At 56.7% G+C, this 16,988-nt stretch overlaps 6 protein-coding genes across 6 annotated transcripts; 3 read left to right on the top strand and 3 right to left on the bottom strand.

The window, feature by feature from the left end:
• Nucleotides 1–2,712: 2,712 nt before the first annotated feature.
• Nucleotides 2,713–4,335, top strand: ATEG_10385 (protein phosphatase regulator REG1; the record flags this gene model as incomplete). Its single annotated transcript, XM_001218732.1, has 2 exons — nucleotides 2,713–3,281; nucleotides 3,330–4,335. The coding sequence occupies 2 exons, from the start codon at nucleotides 2,713–2,715 to the stop codon at nucleotides 4,333–4,335; spliced, it is 1,575 nt and encodes a 524-aa protein (XP_001218733.1).
• Nucleotides 4,336–5,023: 688 nt separating this feature from the next.
• Nucleotides 5,024–6,094, top strand: ATEG_10384 (uncharacterized protein; the record flags this gene model as incomplete). Its single annotated transcript, XM_001218731.1, has 1 exon — nucleotides 5,024–6,094. One exon carries the CDS (start codon nucleotides 5,024–5,026, stop codon nucleotides 6,092–6,094), a length of 1,071 nt encoding a protein of 356 aa, XP_001218732.1.
• A 619-nt stretch (nucleotides 6,095–6,713) lies between these two features.
• On the bottom strand, nucleotides 6,714–9,171 carry ATEG_10383 (putative C6 transcription factor; the record flags this gene model as incomplete). The annotated part of the gene is made up of 3 exons (XM_001218730.1): nucleotides 6,714–6,727; nucleotides 6,949–9,046; nucleotides 9,097–9,171. 3 exons carry the CDS (start codon nucleotides 9,169–9,171, stop codon nucleotides 6,714–6,716), a joined length of 2,187 nt encoding a protein of 728 aa, XP_001218731.1.
• Nucleotides 9,172–9,754: 583 nt separating this feature from the next.
• ATEG_10382 (uncharacterized protein) lies at nucleotides 9,755–10,405 on the bottom strand (the record flags this gene model as incomplete). The annotated part of the gene is made up of 1 exon (XM_001218729.1): nucleotides 9,755–10,405. One exon carries the CDS (start codon nucleotides 10,403–10,405, stop codon nucleotides 9,755–9,757), a length of 651 nt encoding a protein of 216 aa, XP_001218730.1.
• A 544-nt stretch (nucleotides 10,406–10,949) lies between these two features.
• ATEG_10381 (repressor protein) lies at nucleotides 10,950–12,964 on the top strand (the record flags this gene model as incomplete). Its single annotated transcript, XM_001218728.1, has 2 exons — nucleotides 10,950–12,792; nucleotides 12,918–12,964. 2 exons carry the CDS (start codon nucleotides 10,950–10,952, stop codon nucleotides 12,962–12,964), a joined length of 1,890 nt encoding a protein of 629 aa, XP_001218729.1.
• Nucleotides 12,965–15,535: 2,571 nt separating this feature from the next.
• ATEG_10380 (uncharacterized protein) lies at nucleotides 15,536–16,729 on the bottom strand (the record flags this gene model as incomplete). Its single annotated transcript, XM_001218727.1, has 3 exons — nucleotides 15,536–15,664; nucleotides 15,726–16,325; nucleotides 16,397–16,729. 3 exons carry the CDS (start codon nucleotides 16,727–16,729, stop codon nucleotides 15,536–15,538), a joined length of 1,062 nt encoding a protein of 353 aa, XP_001218728.1.
• Between the last annotated feature and the right edge of the window lie 259 nt (nucleotides 16,730–16,988).

The following is a 16,988-nucleotide window of genomic DNA, read 5'->3' as shown; positions in this document are numbered from 1 at the left end:
AGGGTGGTTAATGATCTAGGGGAGTAGGTAGGTAGGCTGTAGGCATTGGGGAATGGGACATGAGTGTTAATTGAGACTAGACTGCTGTGTAGGTTGTAGGGACGTGGGGGTGACGTTTCACCATCGGACAGCTCTATAAATCTCCTACACCACAATCTACCTAATTAGACGCAGGTGAGGCGAATACCTAGAGCTGAAGGAAACAAGCTCCCTCACTGTTCTACATGGCTAATTAGTAAATTCAATTCGTGATTCCCAAGCTGCCATCATATCTCCCATATCTGGAATGGAATTGGTATGCGCAAGACAGCCCCAGTTCACGCAATGTATCCAGCTTTTGTCATGGGTATATAAATGCAACATCTGGACGTGCGTAGATCACGAAATGGCCGGCCCATCGTATGGTATATCTCAGTACAGATGGCGAACAGACGTTACTAGAACATCATATCACTGCATAACCCCAATTGACGGTAGCATCATCCTGATTCAACAGCGCATACCGTTCTAGACCCAGCCATGGGTCGCACCGCACGGTCAACAAGGATCGCAGGCGAGAGGGGAAGATACCCGCAAGGTAGATTCCCGGACAATAGGCCAGCCCACTATATCTACCCTGCCTCGACCGTTCGCCAAGCGGATAGGATGAGGAGCAGGCCGCCCAGACCTCGTCTCCGACGAAAGGTAGATTCGGATTGACAGCTGGTACGGCGTGGGAGCCAATGGAGGCGGCACGCTGATATCAAGGACGAACCTTAACCTGCAGACGAGAGCACGGGCGCCAGATGGCATGGGTCTGGAGTATGGCGTCGGGCATGCTCTGTCTCTGTGGCGACGGGGGATGGGTAGACTGCGGATGGGCAATGGATGCGCCGCTATTACGAATACTGGTGCCATCTCCTCCCCCGAGGAATGTCACTGCGACGGCGGTGGATAATCGCGCAGTCGTAGCGAGACGGACGGCGATACCCCGCGGGAGCCGAGACTGATCGACGAGCTAATCCGGAACCGCTAGTCGAGTCGGCTTGACACGGGCCTCCGAAGTTCCATATCGGCGGATGGAATTGAGTAGCCGCGATAAGGAAGGGATCTCCTCCTTGAACCCTGGTTGCGTGCAGCTGGATGCAAAGCTGATTGTTGCGGCGGTTTGCTATCTGGCCAGCACGTCATCATGACTCGCCCGGTTGGACATGGATTGGACCCGAGGAGGAGAGGAGAGGAGGAGAGATGAAGTATGTATTATGATAACGAGGGTAGGGACTAGGAGGAGATGTGCGGCGCGTACGCAGAGTATCCACGGATCCACAAGGTCAGTAACCGTTGTCTGACGTGCATGAAACAGACTCCTGCATCTTGGTTGGAATAATTTCCGCTCAGCCTCTGGGTAGTGATAGGACGGTATTGGGGGCCATTCGGGATCGGCTGAAGCAGGGCCGTTGAGCGAGTGGAAGGGATCATGTTGTTGTCATACCGAGTCAACGGAAGTATGTACAGCCTTCGGCTCGAAGAGGACAGAACTTCCGCGAACCGGGAAGACGTGTGTTTGTGATTGTGTTTGTGGTTGTCGACGCAGGTCTTATTAGATGCATGCATAGACCGTGTGGACTGGGACCATAGAGGAGGGAGGAATGCGGATATGACAGCGATGGCAACGTGCTCGGATCGCCTGGTGGGTGTTATCGTTCGACTAACAGTGACTAACAGTTGGGGCGTACGTTAGTGAGGGCGGATGCATTTGCTGGCACTAACGTCCGTGCATTGCATTGACTGGGATAGTGGAGGAATACGGAGTATACGGAGTACGGTCAGTATAGTATCAGTCTATAGCTAGAGATAGAGATATAGACATCTATATAAATATATAGATAGATAGATAGATAGATATTTATATCGATATAGAATGTTCCGGTTTCCTGGAACTAATAGATTAAAGAGGAATATCCCCGTCCATAAGATAGGATCAACGATATACTATAGATAAGTCGAGGCCAGCCTGGACCGGGGGGGTTTCTAGGCCGACCGGGTGGAGCGCCACCAAAGCAAGAGTTGGACTAGAGTACCTAGTAGACAGGGAGAGAATACTAATTGAAAGAGAAGAGAGAAGAGAGAATATAATAGATAGAAGATAGAGATAAGTGATACAAAATAGAAATAATAATTATTATATAAAATCTAGAACAGAAATAAAATGAAATAAAATAATAAAATAAAAACCGGAGACTATATAGGAAGACCCCCATGTTACTTCCTGTATGTACTTCGATGCACCCAGACGCATCAAGTGGCAACTTTCTGGATTCTGGCTCTTTTCCCTGATTCTCCCGATAACACTTTGCCTCTTAGAATTAATTATCAAAATTCTATTCTACTAAATAAATACTAACGAGGAAAATACTCTAAAAATATTATCGTAAAAATAATACTACAGTATATTAAAACTCTCCCATTGACCATTCTCGGTGCGATCCTCTCGCCCGGTTTCATATCGCCTGTGGCACCTGGAGAGCCTTTCCGTCGAATCCCTCTCTCTCTCTCTTATATACATCTCCTCTCTTCTCCCTCTTTCTTCCTCTCCCTCCCTCTCCTCTCCTCTTCTCTCCTCCTCCCTCTCTCGCTCTCTTCCTTGACTTCTCCTCTCCCTTCCCCTTTCCCTTCTTCTTCTTCCCATTGAACATGCGCATCGTACATCTCCCCTAATTCTCCCCTGGCAAGATGACCGCCGTCTTGCCCGCCCATCGGCGCATGCGCTTCGCCTATCCCTCGCATTCGCCCACCATCCAACGTTACTTTCTGGATGATTCCGACATTGTCTCCTCCTCCAAATGTCTTCCCTCCCGTCCGCCTCCTTCCGTCACCTCCTCCGCTCCCTCCTCTCTCGCGCCCTCCCCCAACTTTACTCCCACCACTCTGAGTAACCTGTCGCTGGACCTGTCCGATCCCCTCGACCATGAGGACATCCTCTTCCCGGCCTATGATACCACCCCCGGGGCCAAAGAACCTGACCCCCCAAGCGACGACTCCATCGCCTCCGTCCCCGACCCGCCACGCATGAATTCCCAGACTCCCGCCGTCGACGACAGTGCCCTCGAGGAGGAACCCTCGCGCCATGTGGATTACCTCTCCCACGAGTGGGAGGAGGAGGACATCTGGGCCTCCTGGCGCTATGTCATTGCCCGCCGAAACGTGTACGATAATGGCGCCCGCCTCGAGAATGCCTCCTGGCGCACCTGGGCCAAGGTCAAACTCAACCGCGGCACCGTCTCTCCCGAAACGCTCAACTGGTGAGTCGCCGTTTGTCCGACGCAGGAGACGCTGCTAACGCCTTCCAGGTTGAAAGATTGTGATGTGACGTGGTTGTATGGTCCGTTGAAAACCTGCAAGCGCCGCGAGAAGGGGTCCAAATCGTCTCCGCCGCCGAGCTGTCTCGAGACCCCAACGTCCTACCAGGACCGGAAACCCATCCTGAAGAAACGGACGGCCTCCGAAACTATCCTCCAACGGTCCCTCTCGCAACATACCCTGCTCCAGCACGCCGGCGACATCCTCAAGGCCCAAGAGGCCGAGATCCACCGCGGTCGACCGTCCTTCTCGCGCTGTCCGTCCGACATTGGCCAGATGCTGAATCACTCTTCGGATGGTCTGACCCAAAGCTCCTCCAACGGCACGCCGACCAACCCCTCGTCGTCGGGGATCTCCTCGCCCAGCGAACGTCGTCATATCCATTTCAATAACGAAGTGGTGCAGTGTATCGCCGTCGAGGCAAAAGGTGACGACGAGGATGACCCGTGGCCCAATCTCCTGGACGAAGACTTATCCTCGGATGATGGCGTGATTATGATGCAGCGCAAGCCCGCCTCGCCCAGCGGGTCCAGCACCCCACGGGGCACCCACACCGAGAACAAGACGATCGCGCCGCTGCCGTCCACCACTCTGAAATACCGGGCGGACACCCCGGAGCCGAGCACGTCGATTATCGACCGGTGGTCGGGGTACTTTTCGTCGTCCGCCGCGCCGGCCACGTCGGCCAGTACAGAAACCCTGCGCTCGTCCGACGCGTCGTCGAATTTCTTCCTCGCGGAAGAAGACGATGTGGATTTCAACTGGGAGCCGAGCGCGCGGGCGCCCGAGCCAACGGACCGCACCCGTCCGTGGTTTGTCAACCCGGAAGACGAGGAGGAACTGGACCGATATCTCCACTTCTCCTCCTCTGGCATGTTCATGCCCTACGACGACGGCGAGCCGTCGCATCTCGGCATCTTCGACCGAGTCGTCGATACCGTCAACACGGCCCGCGACATAGCCCATGTGATCTGGAACGTGGGATGGCGGCGGTAGCATACCTCATCTACATATTGCATTCTGGCGAGATCTGTTTCGGCGGTCTGGCGTTGGCACTGAGCTGTTCTATACGGTATACGATGTGATTTTCCTTGTTTGATTGTATGGCATGATATTACGGTTGGAGTTACTGGCATCAAAACATGTATGTACTGCGCTTGTGCGCTGCTACGAGCAATGATGAATAACGACTAATTAACTTACTTTGACTGTTACTTCACGCTGGTCCATGTGTATAGGTAGATTAGGTACCTAGTTGGTACAGTCCCTAGTACAGTATGGGGAACGATTAGATAAGTACAATCTCTGACGTCATCATCGGGAGACGTCGACAGCCAGGCCAGGGCACTCATCTCCAACCGTTCACATCGTACAGCATAGGCTTTCTTTTGCTCATGCCACATCCACGAACTGACTCATCCCGACAACGCCCGAGTGTTATCATACGATCCATCGCAACGGGAATCGGTCGGTTCCATGGATGCACCCTGGAACCAACCTTGGATACGCATACAGATATCAAGATTCCACATGCGTCATTGACTGCCCTGCAGGTGTAGGTGCGCCTGCACCTGCACCCCATGTACCACCCACGCCTGTACGACGACCAGGTCGGTCGTGCAGCACCACGCACACAAGACACGATACACGATACACGACACATGATACCCGCGAAAGCGAAACAATGCTCTGTGCCCCCTCCTCCCGCCGCATCCCCCGCCGCTGGACCGCAGCAGCCCTCACCGTGATCGCCCTGGTACTGGTGTACGGGTTCCTCCCGTGCGACGATGTCTACGCACGCATTGAAGCCGGCCGCCGCACCCCCCGACCGGCCTCAGACCCAGAACCGGGAACCAGACACTGCCCGCTGCCCGAGCTGGACGACGTGCTGGTCGTGCTGAAAACCGGCGCGACCGAATCGCAAACCAAAGTGCCCGTCCACCTCAACACGACGCTGCGCTGCGTGCCGCATTTTGCCGTGTTCTCCGACTACGACGAGCGGATTGCCGGCGTGCGCGCGCACGACATCCTGCGTGACCTGGCCGAGCGCGTGAAAGTCGCCGAGCCCGAGTTCGAGCTGTACCGGCGGTTGCGGGCACGGGGGCGTCAAGCGCTCCTGCAGGACCCGCAGGGCGATCATCAAAACGAAGAGGGGAATGAGAATGGGGGCGCGGGCATGGGCATGGGCAAGCAGGACAACGCCGGCTGGCGCCTGGACAAATGGAAGTTCCTGCCGATGTTGGACGGAGCGCTGCGCGAACGGCCCACGGCGCGCTGGTTCGTGTTCGTCGAGGCGGACACGTACGTCGTGTGGCCGAACCTGGCCGCGTGGTTGGCGCGGTTGGACCCCGAGCGCGCGTACTATCTGGCTGCGCCGATGGCGAGTGGCGATGAGGTGTTTGGGTATGGCGGGGCGGGGATTGTGCTGTCGCAGGCGGCGGTGAGGAAGGTTGTAGAGGAGAGCCGGGGGCAGGTGGAGGAGCGGACGAAGGCGCATTGGGCTGGGGATGCGGTGCTGGGGCGCGCGCTGGCGGATGCGGGCGTGCCGCTTGTCTGGGCGTCGCCTATGTTGCAGACGGAGCGGGTGTGGGAGGTGGATGAACTCGGTGCAGGCGCAGACGATGGGCCGTGGTGCTATCCGGCCGTGTCGTACCACCATATGACGGTGGCGGATATCGAGGCGATGTGGGCGTTTGAGCAGGAGTGGTTTCGAGATGTGAGCATGCGCATTCCTTCCCGTGGTGGCCACGACTGACAAGGCGAGCTGATGCAGGAAAAAAACGGCGTGCTGTTACACGGGGACGTGTTTAAGGGATTCTTGTTCAACGGGATTGCACAGCGCCAGGACGACTGGGACAATCGTGCGTCTGAACTCGTCCCAGACCGGGTGGCCTCGTTCGACGACTGTGCGGCCGAGTGCGACCTCAACCCGACCTGCTTGCAGTTCTCGTTCCGCAATGGCACCTGCATGACCTCGCCATCTGCCATACGCGGGGTGCGTCGACGCGGTGTGCAGTCGGGGTGGATGGCGTCGCGGATCGAGAGCGTCGTGAGTCGGGTGGATTCGTGTCCGGAGACCGAGTACATTTATGAATAGGTGATTTATGTCCTGGACTATGTACATGGTAAGAGTAGGTCTATACACACGTAGTACAAGATATCTGACTACGGGTCAGCATATGCAGTCACTGAATTAATATATACATACATTATTGGGTATCATAATAACCGAGCCTATCGGCACAAATAGAAGCTACCCCTCCATTGCATCATCAGACTCTTGAAATGTTTCCGGGAAAAATCCCGGAGGCGGCCAGATATCGGCAATGGACGGGGGATGCACCAGAGGCTGCGAGCCGGCCAGTCGGTCCGGGTCATGGCAGAAGGCCTGGAAGGTGCTGTCGTCAATGAAGCCAAAGTCCTTCAAGCCCGCCTCGCGGCTCGTCGCCCATTCCGTCGTGTCCAGATAGGCGAGGTCTTTGAAGATGGAGTCGAGGTCGCCCGGGGCCCCGCCGGACGTCTCCCCTGATAGTACGGAGCGGTCGTTGGACGGCGCGGATACCATCGTGTTCGAGGATGAGTCGGGGGTGGGTGGATGGGGATGCGTACGGGTGAGCATGGCATCGAGTGCGCTCGCGGGATCAGCCGAGCCGTCCAAGGCTTGCGACGGGGGGTGGAAAGACGCATCCATCATAGATAGATCGGTGTTCTCCATGGTGGTGTCTTTCGGAGTCATGTACTGCCCATCCACTGGGATGCTAATCCCCATGATGGAGGACGTGAAGTCGGAATCGGCCGTTTTAGGGATCCTCCTATTGAAAGGCATCGACGAGTCGGTCAGAGATCGACGCGCTACCATATCGGGGAAGGGAGTGGTCGAGAGGACAGGCCTGGGGGTCGAATCGTTTGATCTGGGGAATGATGGCGACGAGCTGTCGGGCAATTCCTTGGAATGGTACCAGCGGTCAATCTTCGAGGACAAGGAGCGGTATACCGGCCACGTCGGACCAAGCTCCATGGTCCGATGCAGGAGAGCTTCTTCCCAACGACCGAATGGGAACGAGTCCGACTCGATCTTGTTGCGTAGTGTAAAGGCTTGTTCGGAGATGGTGCGTAAAGAGAATTCGAATACCGGAGGCAGTCCGCACATGCGGAAGTTCTCCAGATGTTGCGAAAGCATGGGAAGGGCGCGGTAAAGGAGCTTCTTTGCGCCCTCGATAGCCGGCCGCTGGGAACGATGCAGTCCCAGCTCGTGAGGCGCAATGCGCAGGTATAGCCACAGCAGGGTTGCAACATATGTCAACCCTAGATATGTCTGATGAGGGAGTAGAGCAGAGTGGCGCTCAGGGTAAATGCTTTCAGGACCAATCAACCGACATCCAAGTGGCAAGCGGTCATCCCATTGTTTCAGCTCCAACACCAACTGCTGAGCAAACACATGGCAGTTCGGCCCGGTGGCATCACGAGCAATCTTGTTCAACACGCTGGCTAGCTCGACCAGTCGGTTGAAGCAGCTCAGGGCGAGAAGAGGACCCCGACGAGGCGGATTCTTCTGCGCGGCTCCCGTCGGCGGCAAAACATCCGCCCACGAATTCCACTCCTCCAAGCCATCCTCTTCCATCAGACCTACCGTGGCGAGATCGCGAGGATGCATGCATGGCCGGCGAGAGATCCGGAACGAGAGAAGCGAGTCGATCACAAAGCACCCGAGGAAGACAGCCTTCCCCTGCCGCAGTTCTTCCGATCGTCGCATATCAGTACCGGTCCCCAGGTCTATGGAAATGGCCATGCGCACGGCCTGTCCACTCAACAGCCAGGCGGCCGTCCAGTCCTCCAGGCCAATGTTCACCAGAGTCAGCAGCAGCAAAGCCTGGACGTGGCCCAACTCGTATCGCTCCGTCTCCGGCGGAATCAAGCTGCGGGAGATGGCGTAATACTCTTTCGTCTTGGCCAGCGCGGACCCGTCCGGCGGGTTGGTGGACGATTGGGAGATAGTATAGCTGAGAAGCGCCCAGAGCGCGGCGTGGTCACCAGACCCCGGGGCCATCTTGGCCACTGACACCGGGGCATTGGCGTAGAGATAGGAAGCGCGGAGAATGTTGTGTTTGGCGATGACAGGGAACCAAGAGTGGGTGACGGCAAAGTACACTTCCAGCAACTGCGATGTCTGAGGGGGCAATTGCAGTGCAGCGATACCGCTTGGTGAATGCGACATGGATCCCGATTCCGTTGGGAGAGACAATCGCGGTCTCTTGACTCGGGGGGAGGTCGAGGGGTCGACGACGCGGGGCGCATCTTGTGAGAGGGGGGTGGAACTGCGATCCAGGCGAAATCCCCAATCGTCATGATCGTCGCGGGAGCGTTTGCCCGTGTGTGAGGATGGATCAGAGTTTGATAGCATCTTCTCGAGGGCCCCGTAGAGCCGGCTGGTTTTCCAGGATTCATGTAGCGTTTCCGACGCGCCGTCGTCCGTCCAGAGCCCCAGAACCTTTCCTCGCCGGCCCGCGGATTCGGCGGTGGTACCCAGCAGACCCAACATTGTGTCTTCAAAACCGTCGATGTTGCAGATTGCGAGAGCCCAGAGCTTCTCTAGACCGCGGACATAGCCTTCCGGTAAGCCACGTTTCTTTGCGTGAGGGTCGTAAGAACAGGTTTGGCCCGATGCCTGACAGGCGGAGCACGCGGGACGAAGGCCATCGCATTTGTCCTGTGGTGGTCAGAGAGCCTGAGATAGAGAGTCGCGAAGGTGGAACGAACCTTTTTGCTGCGACACCTGTCGCAAGCCCGGGACACCCTCTTCCGTCGAGGGGCTTTATCATGACCCTCGTCCATTAGGAGGGTTGATTAGGGCGGACAGAGCATGTCATGCAGGGACTGTAGAGGGAGGCGCGACCTCGTAGAGCTGGAGTATTGATCTGGGTAGGAGACTAGACCAAGGAAAAAAAAAAAAGAAAAGAAAATGAAAATGAATTCAAGTAGTAGTAGAAAGTAGGTAGAGACTACACTAGAGAACAAAGCCAGCAATGCTGGGACGAGAAGTATTATTACGCAAAAGCCCACGGCCAAAAATCGCGTACAGCCACAGCAGGGACCCTCCCAGAGACAATACTTGGCCCAGACCCATTCCGAAGGAAAGGCGGACGGCTGTTGCGTCGGGGCGAGATCGGGAAGTGGATGTGGCAGTGGATGTGGTGAAGATGGAGAAGCGCAGGAAAAAAGATGGAGAAGTCGAAAAGATCCGCGGGATCGTTTCCGTGCTGACTCAGCAGGCGGATATCCCCACACCCCACAACACCCACAACACTCTCAAGTCTTCTCTTTCATTCCGCTTGGATACTTGGTCAATTCCGATAACAATGTCTCACTTGAGACTTCTAGTGTACTCCGTACAGGGGAAGAGAGTGTTCAAGACATCTCACCATGCAACAATCACATGATCGTGAGCAGATGACTCCATCAACTCCAGCTCGGATACTACTCTGCCTACTACTCCGGACGGTCCACTCCACCAGCGAATCACCAGCCACCTGATGTTCTTCTCTCCTAATCGAATTCGCTCAATCGTCACCACGGACGACTCTACTCCCGACAATACGGAGGTGTCCGCAAGGATAAAGTGGAACAATTCTTCCGTCTGTTTATTGCTCAGCAGATCGCTTCCCACCAATAACACCCGTGGAAAGTCGACCGTGAGGAGGGGAAAGTGCCGATAATCGGAAGTCAACCCCGTCTGGAGAGACCGGGTGACAACCGAGCACTCGCCAGACTCTCCACAACCGAAGCAAGGCTTCAGTGTTGAGGGAACCCGGAAATACGCGATCCCTTCCACGGGTGCGATTGGACCTGTCCGAAGAACTAGACACGCACGGGGGTTGTAATTGGGCTCCGTTTCTTGGCCGGTTGCGATCCAGGAATCCCTCATTTCGGGCGTTGGGTTGCGCTTGATGGATGTGTCTGGTGGCCACGGCATCCCGACTCGGTAATCGTTCTGTGCTCGAGACGACATCCGCGGCCGACTGGCCGACGAGTCCGGAGGAGCCTCGTATTCACCTATCACGATGACCATGAAGCTATGTGTCTCTTCAGTCCAGTTGGAGGGAACATGACCCAAATTCAAGCGATGCAACTGTTATGGCGTCTCTATTGACAGGATTGTTGGAACCGTGTCCGATGTCTCGATGGACGCCAATGACATTGCTGATAGGACGCCAAATGTTTCTTTGTTCTTGAACCTCCCTGTTGACCACCCGGATAAGGACTCTCCCGCCAGAGATTTCTGTGGGCGGTGAAGCGTGGGGCATTCTGCCGCTGCCCGCATCCGCATCCGACTAGACCGAGCTGGGGTAGCTTCAACTCTCTATGACTAAAGCTGGAGGTGCCTACACCCCTTCATCTCATGTTCATCTCACAGAACAGCTTGGTGTATGGTTTCGAAGCTCCGTCAGTCTTTCCCCGGTTCTTTTCACAGCGTGCCTGGCAGATAGGCGTGTTCATACGTCTGCATGACATCAGTTGAACCCTCGCATTCACCATCCTTGTTCAATTGAACATGACTCGTTAATGTATGCCTGACAAATTGCTTCGAAACGCCTCTCGTATCTCTGCACGTCATGTCCAGTCCTCTGAGAAGCAACCGCAAAATCGACCCAGATGCCTCTCTGGTGCTGGTCGGGATTCGCGGCTGTGGGAAGCGCTCGTTGGGCTTCGTCGCGGCCACCGCATTGAAACGCCGGTTCATCACCGAGGACCACTATTTTAAAGAAGTCACCGGCCTGACGCGTCATGAGTATCTGAAACAATTCGGCAGCCAAGAATTCCAACATCGCGACATCGAGGTATTGAAGATGATGCTGGACAAGCACCGTTCGCGCTGCGTGATTGAATGCGGGCTGGGTAGTTTGACCCGTCCGGTGCAGGAGCATCTGCGTCAGTATGCCACTACCAATCCTGTTGTGTATTTGGTGCGTGACATGGACCGCATCCAACGCCTGTTGGGGCTGGAAGATCAGGCGGTCAGACGGCTGTGTGACGGTGATCCGCTACATCGAAACTGCTCTAATTTTGAGTTCTATAACGTCGAGGATCGTTCCAGTGTGACCGCCGACGAGGATGCGCCGGACCGCCGATCCGTCGATTACTCCTTCAAGCTCAAGGAAGCTAAAGAGGACTTTACGCGATTCGTTCAGTTTATCACTGGGACAGACGTGGGTAGCTCCGGGTACGATTCGCCGTTCGTCTTGCTGGAGACACCACCGGAGTTGCGGTCCTTCACCCATGCCATTTTTGTGCGGTCCTCCGAGATGATTGAAGGCGCTGTCAATCTTTGCGGCCTCGAGTCTGGCGGTGATGCGATTGAGCTCTGTATTGACCGTTGGGGTCCCGGAATGGCGAGTACCGTGAGCAAGCAGGTGTCCTTGCTGCGGCGGAGTGCTCGAGTTCCCATCCTCTTCTCGATCGACGCTTCATCCTCTGGTATTGGCCGGGATCTCTCCCCTACGCAGCTCCGCGATGTATATTTCGAGATTGTAGAGCATGGCTTGCGACTGGCCGTTGAATATCTTGCCATCGACCTTGGCCAGGACCGCACGTTGTTCGGTGAGGCCGTTCAGAATCGGGGGATGACCAAAATCATCGGCCAGCATGTATATGAACCATCGGCTCATGTGTCGTGGGAGGACGAAGAATGTATGTCGATGTACCTCGAAGCCGAGACGCTTGCTTGCCAACTGGCCCGCATCCTGCGGGTAGCCACCGAACGCGAAGACAACGCCGCCGTTGCGAAATTCACCAACAAGATCCAGTCACTCCCGGGCAAGCACATTCCCATCATCGCCTACAACATCGGCAGTTTAGGACGGACGTCGCAGGTGTTTAACTCGATCTTGACCCCTGTGACCCATCCCGCGATCAAGCGGTCTACCGACAACGAAAGGGATCCTCTCATCACGTCGCGAGATGCAGTGCAGGCACTGTTCCAAAGCTACGTGCTAGATCCGCTTCAGTTTTACATCCTCGGAGGCAGCGTGGCGTACAGTCTGTCGCCCGCGATGTACAATGCCGCGTTCCAACACTGTGGAATGAACCATACGTACAGCATTCCCGAGTCTCCCACACTGTCCGCGCTTGACCGGCTGGGCCGGGATCCGCACTTTGGCGGGACCAGTGTTGTTCAACCGTGGCGAGTGCAGGTTTCCCAGAAGCTCGCTTCGAAAAGCGGACATGTTGAGGCCATTGGGGCCATCAATACCATCATGCCTTTGCGCGCGCGGGCCGATGGAACGGTGTTCCCTCTCCAGGAGCAAGCCAGCCGTCGGAACCAGGCTGGGCCTGTCTTGGGCTGGTACGGAGAGAACACCGACTGGGTTGGGATCGTATCGTGTATCAACCGCAATCTCTCTCCACGCAATGCCATCAGTCCGCTCAAGACGACCGGCTTGGTGATTGGAGCTGGTGGTATGGGGCGTGCGGCTATCTACGCCATGCTGCGGCTCGGATGCCGCAAGATCTTCATCTACAACCGGACGTTATCCCGGGCGGAGAGTGTGGCGCGTCACTTTAATTCCTGGGCTGCATCGCAGGTTGGGGCACCAGAAGTGGTGCATGTGCTCAAGTCGGTGGAGGATGAGTGGCCAGCGGACGCCTGTCCGCCGTGTCTGATCGCATCATGTGTGCCTGCCGATCCAGATGGGGATGAGCCTCCGGCGAATTTCGAGATGCCCCAGCAGTGGCTAGGGAGTCCGACTGGTGGGGTGGTTCTGGAGGTGAGCAGTTTCAATCACGTTTCGTTTCCGAGCTAACAGATATAGTTTGCGTATAAACCCTTGGAAACGCCGTTACTGCGCCAGATGCGCCGCTTCCGCAGTGAGACGGGACGTCCGTGGGTGTTGGTCGATGGTCTAGACAACGTGTGCGAGCAGGCGATTGCGCAGTTTGAGCTGTTGACTGGCCGCAAGGCACCGCGTCGACTGATGACGGCGGAGGCGCTACGCAACTATGTTGGGGAAAACGGGCAGTTTGACGAGAAGACGATACAGGCTCGACTGGACAGTGTGCGGTAGTCTATGTATATAGATGTAAATAGATTGTAAGATTGATACTCCATGAAAGTGCATGCCTACCTAAGTATGATGTTGCAGATCACGTGCAGACAGGAGAACACTCAACGCGCGTCATCACCACGACCACCACCACAACTGCCATACACGCCAATGGATTGATCCCCGATATAAACCAACATGGGAATCAAAAAGGTCCCTCGCCTCCCGCACCGGCGAGGCTCGACCGCCTCGGAAGACGACTTCTTCGACATCCCCGACGAGCCGGTTCTCGCGATCCTCAAGCGCCAGCTCCGCCACATCCGCACCTGGATCATCTTCGCCGTCTTCGTCCTGCTCATACTGTACCTCCGGCGCGAGCGCCCGCCGCCGGCCCGCGTGACACACATCGACTACAACCGCGTGGACTGGTCGCGGTACGCGTACAGCCAGTATGCGACGAGCAGCGCGTACCTGTGCAACGCGGTGATGGTGTTTGAGGCGCTGGAGCGGCTGGGCAGCCGGGCGCAGCGCGTGCTCTTCTACCCGGAGACGTGGGACGTCGACGTCGAGAGCAGCCGCGACCGCGACAGCCAGCTGCTGCGGATGGCGGCGGAGACGTACGGGGCGTTGTTGATTCCGGTGGATGAGGAGATGCTGGAGGCTGGGTTGGGTGCGCCCCCTTACAACACCCTTTCTACGGAGAAGAAAGAAGAAAGAAGAGCTAATTGATATTGGTGGGGATGGACAGGCTCCGGCGAATCATGGGACAAAAGCATCACGAAACTGCTCGTCTTCGGCGAGACCGAGTTCGACCGCATCATCCACCTCGACTCGGACGTGAGCGTGCTGCAGAACATGGACGAGCTGTTCTTCCTGCCGGCGGCAGCGGCGGCGATGCCCCGGGCGTACTGGCAGCTGCCCGGGACGCGGCAGCTGTCGTCGCTGCTGGTGGTGGTGGAGCCGTCGTACCGCGAGTACTCGGCGCTGATGGAGCTGGCGCAGCCGGCGCTGCACGGGCAGGTGGCGGTCAACACGTCGGCCAAGTACGACATGGAGCTGCTGAACGAGCGGTACGGCGACTCGGCGCTGGTGCTGCCGCACCGGCAGTACGGGCTGGTGACGGGCGAGTTCCGGGCGGACGATCACACGGCGTTCCTGGGGAATCGCTACGAGGAGTGGGATCCGGACCGTGTGCTGGCCGAGGCGAAGATCGTGCATTTTTCCGACTGGCCGCTGCCCAAGCCGTGGGTGATGTGGCCGCAAAAGCTGCTGGCGGAGATGTTGCCCAAGTGTAAGAGTAACCCTGGGACGGCGCAGGAGAGCGGGTGTCGGGATCGGGTCGTGTGGCGGAAGTTGTATGATGATTTCCGGCGGAGGAGGAAGGTGAGTTTGTTTCTCGTCTTATGGTGATGATGGTAGCTGATGGGAGTAGGATGTGTGCAAGTTGTTGAGTTTTCCTGCGCCGGACTGGCCTCCGATTGAGCGGCCTCAAGCCGGGGGCGGCGAGGGCAGCGAGGGTTCGTAGTGCATTATGATATGGCGTTGGGGCATGGTACATGGCGTTATTGGACATACTCTATAGAATAGACATCGCGTTGAATGGAATGTACTGCCTACATTCCCGCTATACTTACAGGACAGCAAGAGTCGCAAGGGATGTGCTGTCTGAGCACTACATTCTTCTGATGGAATAGCACAAACATGCCATAAGTAATATAAAGCCAGCGCCCTAAACTCAGTCAATCCTGACAGCATCATCCTCAGCCACAATGCGCCCCCCATTCTTCCTCCTAGCCCTCGCCCTACACCCCCAGACAACCCTCTCAACCGACGAATTCACCTTCAGCTGCCTCCCCCTGACAATCCAACGCTCCGACCCGATCATGTCCCCCGGCCAGCTGTCCAGTCACACGCACGTCGTGGTCGGGGGCACGGCATTCCAGCGACGCATGACGGCCGACACGGCGCGCAGCGCCAAAGACACGACCTGCGGGGTGGCTATTGACCGGAGTAATTACTGGGCGCCGCAGCTGTACCATCGCACAGGACGGGGGTACGAGATGATTCCGATGGAGAGTAGTGTATATCATACCCTGTCGTTTAAAGAGGCCAGAGCCCGCTGACGACCAGTCGATCTACTACTTCAACCGGGCGTGCAATTACACCGCGCACGAGACGGCCTGTCCGAAGGAGCGGGCTATCGCGCCGCCGGCGGGTTTGCGGATGGTGGCTGGGGATTCGAGCAGACGGTTCGCTGGCTTCCCCCGTTGCATATCGCGGTAGACAGGCTGACAAGGCGTATGCAGGACATACGACGCGAGCAGATTCGACCAGCGCGCCATATCCCACATGTGCATCCACGCGGACGGCGGCTCCAGCGAGACGAAGGCGTTCCCGCAGCGACGCTGTGCAAAGCTGCGGTCGCAGGTGTTTATGCCGTCGTGCTGGGACGGGAAGCGTCTCGACAGTGCGGATCATGTGAGCCATGTGAGTGACCTCGCGACTGACAATAAGACACAAGCTGATGATGATGTGAAGATGGCGTACCCGGCGATCGGGGACTATAACAAAGGGGTCTGTCCGCCGTCGCACCCCGTCGCGATCTACTCGATCTTCCTCGAGTTCATCTACGACACGAGTCGGTATCCGGAGTACAGGAACTGGGTGTATTCGAACGGGGATGCGACGGGGTTCGGGCTGCATGGGGATTTCATCCACGGGTGGACGGACCAGCCGGCGCTGGAGAAGGCGGCCGCGACGTGCACAGGACCGAAGGGGCTGAGCGATCCGCGGTGCTCGATCATGAAGACGCAAAAAGTGATTGCGCCGGTCAGGCATCAGCCGGAGGTTGCGGCGCCGGGGGATGAGGTTGGACAGCATGGGCCGTTGGAGCGGTTGCCTGGGGATAACCCGGTGGAGTAGTGGATGCAAGATGGGTGGTGTATATAGCTTATAGCTCATGGCAGTTGATGCATTCAATCAGCTGTATATCCCATTCCCTTCCGCCACCACTCCCACACCCCCCTGCGCTGCATGGCGCTGCCAAACTCCTTGACCGTGTCGACTTCGGAGAGGCCAGCCTTGCTGTCAGCAGACTGCTGTCCTTGCATAGGAGAGCCTTGTTTCACGTCAGGCCGGGTGACCAGCTGAAAGTCCTTGTAGCGCAGGTTGCGCACGACGTTGACCCAGGACTCGACCGCCTCCTTCTGGCTGGACTCGACGTACATGATGCCGGGACAGCCGCCGGAGCGCAACAGCACGAAGCAGTTGTGGGCGTCGGCGGCGCGTTTGAGGGCAGAGACTTTTTTGCGGGAGGTAATGTGGTGGGTGCGAATGAGGGCGTTGTAGAGCATTGTGATGTATACAGAAGTTGTATAGTATGGAGTAGGTGACGCTGGCAGAAGATGGCTGTACGTAGGTATGTATTCACCGCCTGCCTTGTTCAGCACGGAGTGGGCACCAATCAGAGGGCGCCGGTATAGATCTCCTTTTCTACTGTGTTCCGGTGGAGTAAGTAGTCCCTTACTCTATACTACGGAGTATACTACGGAGTATAGGAATCAAATGGACAAAAGACGTCTATTTAGCCGCTGCCTAGCCTAGTCGATCTCC

Source organism: Aspergillus terreus, genomic scaffold (genome assembly GCF_000149615.1).
Source record: "Aspergillus terreus NIH2624 scaffold_17 genomic scaffold, whole genome shotgun sequence".
Classification (NCBI taxonomy): Eukaryota; Fungi; Ascomycota; class Eurotiomycetes; order Eurotiales; family Aspergillaceae; genus Aspergillus; species Aspergillus terreus.
This window is presented reverse-complemented; position numbering and strand designations above follow the sequence as displayed.